General features: G+C 40.3%; 1 protein-coding gene across 1 annotated transcript in view; it reads left to right on the top strand.

Moving 5' to 3' along the window:
• The first annotated feature begins 3,353 nt into the window (after positions 1-3,353).
• The window catches only part of LOC110103159 (pentatricopeptide repeat-containing protein At1g77405), an 18,531-nt gene continuing 13,952 nt past the window's right edge, over positions 3,354-7,932 (top strand). Inside the window, exon 1 of the mRNA XM_020831757.2 lies at positions 3,354-4,872. Coding sequence (XP_020687416.1) covers positions 3,493-4,785 — 1,293 coding nt within the window. The 5' untranslated portion in view covers positions 3,354-3,492 and the 3' untranslated portion in view covers positions 4,786-4,872. The remainder of the gene's footprint in view (positions 4,873-7,932) is intronic.

Below are 7,932 nucleotides of genomic sequence, written 5' to 3'. Positions count from 1 at the left end.
AAACCTAGACTCTTATCGTTGGATAACTTACTTAAATATAATTAAAAATATTAATAATTAAGTGAAACTAATTAAATAGTATTTAAATTATTAATAAAATTATTAGTTCAATACTTAGTTATTTTAAAATAATTAATAGGATTAAATATGATTTAAAATGAAAACAATTATTATAAAATATTCTAAATATTAATTAGTATTTGTATGCTTTATTTAAACTTCTCTTTTTGTACTTTGATTACCCTATAAATAAAAAAAAAGTTATCAGTAAAATATTTATTAGAATAAAACCCTAATTATAGTATTCATAACTGTTGCATCCTAAAATATTCACGGTGCTAGAAAAATATAAAGTTTAACATCTTAGTTTTGTACGAAGATCCAACACACAATCATATAAAAGAGAGGGTGTAGCATTCATAAGAGACACTAAAGTTTTCACGTGAAAACTCCTAAAAAGGGGTAAAAAAAAACCAATAGGCTTGGCACAATTTGAATGAGGCCCTTCTACGGGAGGAGGATTTGGCTTGATGTAGAAAATATACATCATATAGAGTGTTTTACATGATGGGAATTGAAAGTATCAATATTGACATATTTATTTGATCGGCATGACCATAGTAAGAGAGAGAAGGAGGTCAGAAAGATCATAATAAGGTGACGGTGGTTAGAAGGACCGTAGTCAGTGGGCGACAGAGGTCAAAAAAATTGTTGCCAGGCAATGAAGGTCGGAAGGACCATGACATGCATTCGATGATGGTCGAAAGGATCATAACAGGCAACTAAGGTCATAAGGATCGTAGTTAGTGGGCAACAAATTTCAAAAAGACCGTTATTAAGTGACAGAGGTCAGAATGACCGTAGTTGGCAGACGATGGACTTCGAAAAAACCATGGTATGGTGACGGAGGTTGGAAGGATCATAATCGAAGAGTGATAGAGGTCGAAAAGATTGTAGTATGGTGACAAAGATCTGGAGGAACATAGTCTAGCGATAGAGGATGAAGAAGAATAGTGATCTAACGATGGAGGTTGAAGGATCATAGTCGATAGGAAACTAAAATCAGAAAAACCATAATCTAGCGATAGAGGTCGAAAGGACCGTAGGCGACGGGCGACGAAGGTCGAAAGGATAGTTATTTGACAACTGAGGTTAGAATGACAATAATCGGTGAGCGACGGAGGTTGGAAGAACCGTAGTTAACATGTGATGGAGGTCAGAATGACCGTTTTCGATGATAGAGGTTGGATGGATTGTAGTAGGTGGGCGATGGAGATTGGAAAGACTGCTATCTTGCAACGAAGGTCGGATGGACCGTAGTTGGCGAGCAATGGAGATAAAAAATATCATAATTTGCGAAAGAAGATAAAAAAGATCGTAGTCGGTGGGCGACGAAGGTCATAAAGATTAGTATCTGACAATGGAGGTTAGAAGGACCATAGTTGGCATGTGACAGAGGTCAGAATGATCGTTATCTGGAGACGAAGGTCAGAAGGGCCGTAGTTAGTGAGCGATGGAGGTCAAAATGATTGTAGTCTGGTGACGTAGGTTGAAAGGTCGTAGTCAGTGGGAGACGGAGGTTGGAAAGACTATAGTCTGGAGACGGTTGTCTAGAGGAAGTCCGACGATAATCGGTGGCCAGAAGTAAGTCCAATATTACTTGACGGTTAGGCGAAAGTTCGACAATGGTCGGTGGCTGGACGTAAATCCGGAAATAATTGGTGGTTAGGTGGAAGTTCAACAACAATCATTTGTCGGAAGTAAGTATAACGACAATAGGTGGTCATGTGGCGCTCGAGGAGGAGCTTGGTGGCAAGAGAGATCTCAGGTATCTCTTCCTATCATCTCTTCTTTCTCTTCCTTGTTCCCCTCACCCCTCAATGAAGAATAAGAGGTTTATTTATAGTTTTTTTAGAGTGGCATGGCCAGTGAAATAGGGAGGTGATAAAGGGCATGCTGGGAGTGTTCTGAATGGATGACCGATATAGACTCCTTTGATCATGGATTGTTTATGTAGTATTTGAGTGTCTTAATGATGTCAGAATTTGATGATCTTGGACTCGTTGGATCTGATCGAGCCGCTCGATCAAATTATAAGCATATTACATTTGGAAATTGTTTGGTCGTCCAATTTATGATTATATATTTGAACCCTCCAAATGCTTTGGGTCTTCAATTTGGACTCATTTGGGCTCGGATTGGGTCGAATTTGGTGTTGTTAGGTTCATCTTTTTGAGGCATTCAGTTCGATTATAAGTTTGTAGAAATCATTTTTCGGATGGTCCTGAATTTAATTTTGGAAGTTCCCAACTTAATATGGCCTCTAGATTCATGCCCGATCATGATTACTTTTTGATGATACATATCAATAATTATAATTTATTGGTGTTATTTATAACTCATATTTAAAACACAAATGTGATAAGAGTTAACAACCTTAAATCTTAAATAGTATTGTCGAACAGTCTCACAAGATTTATCAAGATTTAACATATTTTTACTAAATAATTTTTAGGCTTTAACACTCCCAAGATTTAGTAAATTTAAATTTAGAGAATTTATGAAATACTAGTTAAATTAAATCAAACATGCATTCAAACAGTCCGTAAATTCGGATTTACAGGATTTACTAAATCCCACTATGATGTAGTGCATCATACCCATTTTATCGGTTTTATTACTTCTTGCTTGTGATTTACCATTAGGATGTGCTAGTGCCCACTTATTTAGTTTCTATTTACAATTCTAGAGGACACTTATTTAGCTTTTGCATAGAATGTCTATTTTCAGCAAGAGAATGTGTCCCTTGATAGTTTATCTTCTTCCCATGAAAAAGAGAAAGTAGCTTTTCAATATACTTCCTACAATTATCTCTGTTATCTGTTTGTTCTTGTGTTTTCCAGTAAAGCTAAATCCAATATGATACCAAAAAACTCGTTGGATTGGAGAAATTTTTGTGTAAGTTAAAACGTAGCTCGTATCCAAACTCCAATATGATTTGTACAAATCATGCGCATAACTTTTATATAGGATGTATATAATACACATCTTATTTATAAATTAAACAACTTGATTTCATTAAACTCCGGCCGTATCGGGACTCCCTACTTAATGACAAATTATTACGTCCGGTGACCGGACGTCTGGACATCCAATCCAGACGCGCCACGTCATCCAAATACACTAGGATCTGATGTATTTGAGTGATGTGGCGCATCTGAATTGGTGTCCCGATGAATACAGACACTGGACGTAATAATTTGCCCTAATTAATAATTTCTCCTTCAATTGGTAGCTAAAACTATTAAACAATATATCAAAGTGAGCTGCCTAATAAACGGTCTTTTCCGCAGTTCAACTAATATATTTGTTGAGAGCTTGAGTTCTTACAGAGAGGAAGAGGGAGGGAGGTGCTGAAGCATTCAACGAAGCAAAGGAAGCGGGTTTCTTTCGAACGTCGTATTTGTTGAGGAAACCCACTCAGCGCCGAAAATGCCACTCATTCCGCTCCCCGCCGCTGCTCGCAGCAACCCTGACCGTCTCCTTCGCCAAGTCATCGCCGCAATGATCCAGTGCCGCCCCTTCACTCCTTTCTTCCAGCCCTCCCCCTCCTTTCCCGGCTGGACCTCCGACCTTGTTTGCACCATTCTCGCCTCTATTCCCCGCTTCTTCTTCCTTTCCCACCGCTCCATCGGCCGCCAGCCATTCTCCTCCCGCCATCGCTCCCCTCTCCGCCAACGCTTCCTGCGCCACGAAACCCGACCTCTTGGCCCTTCGGCCCATCGCGAATACTCCATCGTTCTCCTCGGCGTCTCCAAAGCCCTCGAGTTCTATTCCTGGGTCCAATTCTCCCACGACGAGTCAACATGCCGCGAAATGGCTCGCCTTCTCGCCAAGTCCAATATCCTTCCCCCTCTGTGGCGCTTTCTTCGGTCGAACGAACATCTCGTCACTATTGCAACGGTGACGTCGGTGATTAAAATCCTTGGCGATCAAGGCCTCGCTAAGGAGGCGCTCGCTGCTTTCTATCGAATGAAGCAGGTGCACTGCAAACCAGATGTCCAGTGCTACAACACCGTCATAGCCGCTCTTTGCCGCGTGGGAAATTTCAAAACAGCTAGGTCTTTGCTCGAGCAGATGGAGCTCCCGGGAGCTCGGTGCCCACCGGACACTTACACTTACACTATATTGATTTCGTTCTATTGCAAGAGAAGCATGCAGACCGGATGCCGGAAAGCGATCAGGCGGAGGATATGGGAAGCTAATCATATGTTTCGGAGGATGCTGTTCAATGGGTTTGTCCCTGATATTGTGACCTACAACTGTTTGATTGATGGTCTTTGTAAGACTTACCGGATTGGAAGAGCACACGAGCTGTTCGATGATATGCTTATGAAGGGTTGTATTCCAAATAAGGTGACGTACAATTCCTTCATTAGGTATTATAGTGTTGTTAATGAGGTGGATAAGGCGATTGAAATGATGAGAGAAATGGTTGCAAGGAAACACGGAATACCCAGTTCAAGTTCTTACACTCCAGTCATCCATGCGCTGTGTGAGGGCAGGAGGTTTAATGAGGCGAGGGAGATTTTGTTAGAGATGGTTAATGGTGGTCATATTCCAAGAGAGTTTACATATAGGTTGGTTTGCGATGCATTAAGCAGTTCAGGGGAAAATGGTTTATCAGAAGAGGTTCGCAGAAGAGTTGAAGAAGGAATAGATGTGAGATTCAGACAAGTAATGCGAGTGAAGCCTCTGTTGCAAGTTAGTGGAGTCAGGAGCTAGAGCTTGATAAAAAAACAATGATGATGCTAAATCTAAGGCGCTGACTGACAAACGAATGTATGATCATATTCACCAACCATATTTTTGGTGAGAATTGCTACCATTTGGCTACTTATTTCAGATTTTGGCCACACTATTACAGTTATCTGTCTTGTAAGTATTGATAGTTTTGTAGTTGCTGTTACACTTCAGTACATTCTACTTATTCAGTTCAATTTCTCAAAGAAATGAACGGTTTGGGTTAGGTTATCTGATTTGGTAGAGTTTGGGCTAATTCGGGTCAAGTTGACAAGGGTTGGACAAAGGCTTGGATTTTTAGATGCTGAAAATTTTGTGGTGGGAATATGAAGTGGTGTTTTGAGGAAAGTTGTAAGGGATAGAGAGAGTAAAACAATACTATCGCAACTACCCATGAACAACACTAGATGGTAGAAATGTAACTAACTAGTAAGGGTAAAATGTTAATAAAAGAACAATAGCGAAACAACATAACACAGATAAATACAAATAACAAATAACATTAATAACAACATAAAACTGAAAGTTGAGTAGATCCGTGACGGAGCTTGATAGGCATACATATATTGGACACATTGAAGGTTAAATAGATATTAAGTTCTGGCGGCTTGAAAAAGTTATACGCATTGTTATTTATGTGAGTTGCAATTGAGAAGGGACAGATCTTTAGGGGCCTTTTAGTTTTGGAATATTGCCTTGCGAAAAACCATTTCTTTCCCACATATAATATATATACATAATATATATATATAATATATATATATATATACATATCCAAATCATATATATATACTATATATATTATTATGTTATCATGATATTCCCCACATTGAACTTTTTAATTTAGAGGTGACGATCAGCCTTATCCTTGTAAGTTTGTGAGCTGGATGTGAGTTTGCTCTTTACTCCTTGTAGTATAGAAGCGAAATCAGTCACCATAGTTGTTGCTTGTTGACTGAGAGATTTTGGAAGCAGCATGAGATCGACTATGCGATTGGGGAACTTGGTGTAGCAATATTGAATGGTAATTTTTTTGACAAGCGGGTAGCCATAGAATTATATACAAAGTCTGCTTGACTCAATACCTCAACCATTGTTTTGGATGCTCACCTAGTCACCTGCTAGGCTACTAATCATAATGGTTAATATTCTATTCCCCAATTTCATCTGCCCATCAGCTTGAGGATGGTAAGCGGAGCTTCGACGCATCTCTGTTTGCAGTCGTTTCTATAACTTACTTTAAAAGCAAGTGATGAATTCAACTTTGCGATCGGAAGTTAAGTTTTTTAGGATGCCATGCAGTCGAACTATGTTATTAAAAAATAATCGAGCAACATTTAGAGCATCATATGTTTGTTTGCAAGCACGTAAATGTGGCATCGTTGATGATCAATTCACTACAACCATCATAGAATCAATTCCTCTTTGGCCTTTGGTCGGCCCAAAACTAAATCAAGACTGAAATCCCTCTATATTGAATATGAAACTGGTAACAGAGTTTAAAGTCTTGTATTTTGAAGGTTGTCTTTGTATGTTTAAAACACATGACACCTTTTGATAGAGACATATGATGTTGATGTGATGGTTAGGTAGAGGAGGGTTGGAGAAGAGATCAAGCAAGATTATCAAAAGGATAAGCCTGGAGTTGAGCTTAGAGTTTTTGAAGGACTGTGTTAGGCGGGCCCCTCCGGTCCTTACTTACTCTATGCGGGCCCCACATGGAGTTAATTCAAGGGTTGGAGGGAAAATTTGAATGGAAAGGGGGGGGAAATTTGAATAGAAGGGCTGTTTAGGGATTTTGTATGGCGATGAGAGTTAAAGAGGGGGAAAGGGGGGAATTAGGTCCTCATCTTGAATTTGAATGAAAAGTTTGAGATCTCATTGTGTGCTTGGGCTCTAGGGTTTGCTAGAGACTTGTGGAGAGTTGTTCTTCCTCTCGAATCGAAGGACGTTGTATCTTTCTTTGTTTTCTTGAACCTACTAATGGAAACCTTGTTTATTTTCCTTATTTTTCGATGTTTAGGTGCATTTCCTGCTGCGGAGCTGCTGTAAAACTGTTGGGACAGCAGTTTTGCTCACTGTTTTGGGCTGATTTTGACTAGGGTTGCTGGCGAACTCAAGTATTACCTTAGGGTTACTTGCGAACTCAAGTATTTCCTATCAAATTGGTATCAGAGCATTGTCTTGGGACTGTTGGAGGCGGAAATCTGAAAATTTCAGCAATTTTTATTTCCTCCTCAAGAAGTTCTTCTTGTAAAACCGTGGAGGGAAGATGGCCGGAAAGAAGGTTGATGCACTGGAGGGAGAAATATGCCAACTGAAGGCTGATTTGGAGGAAAGAACCATTGATTTTCACAACCAATTCGCTTCCATTCATGAAAAGATGGAGGGGAGGTTCACTGCTTTGGAGAATATGATGAAGAAGATGCTTGAAGACAAACAAAATCCGCAATCCGGCGGACACCCGAAACAAGGAGGCCCACAGCGGCCATTCCAAGAGAGAATTCCAACCCCATAAGGGGGATGGAGAACCCGAAAGGGAATTCCTCGAGGAGATGATTGAAATACCTCATCTAGAGCCCTTTCTAGGGAGAGATGATATAGGCTATGAAAGGAGGGTGCAGAATTTTTTGGGAGAAGGGACGATGCTTACCGCCGTGCTGCTGATTGGAAAGAAGAAGAGGGAAATGTGATGAAGGAATCGGGTATAAACGACGACGAGGACCAAGATCGTGACTAACAAAAAAATCAAATGGGGCGACCTCCTCCGTCCAGGAACATGAATGGTAGCACGTTATGGGAAGCAACCAAAAAACAACCACCCAATGGACCGAGAGTGAGGAAATTGAAGCATGCCCATCTTTTAAGGCGGAAGACCCACATGCGATCTATAAGTGGAGAGATACTTTACATTCAATGTTGAATGAGGAAGAGAAGTTCGACCAGCTGCAGGCTTGTGCTTAGAAGAAGGCTCTAGCATGGTACTCAAATGGGACATGCAGGCGACCCATTTCGAGAGACACCTCGCGAGGAGTTTAAGGACTGTCTACTAGACGCTTTTCGAAACAGCGCAGGCGGAGGAGACTCTCAAAACTCAAGCAGTTTTTGCCTTGACATCTCTTCTCTTGG

This window comes from Dendrobium catenatum, unplaced genomic scaffold, assembly GCF_001605985.2.
Source record: "Dendrobium catenatum unplaced genomic scaffold, ASM160598v2 fragScaff_scaffold_1573, whole genome shotgun sequence".
In the NCBI taxonomy this organism is placed as follows: Eukaryota; Viridiplantae; Streptophyta; class Magnoliopsida; order Asparagales; family Orchidaceae; genus Dendrobium; species Dendrobium catenatum.
Note: the sequence above shows the minus strand (reverse complement) of the source record. Positions and strands in the feature narration are given on the sequence as shown.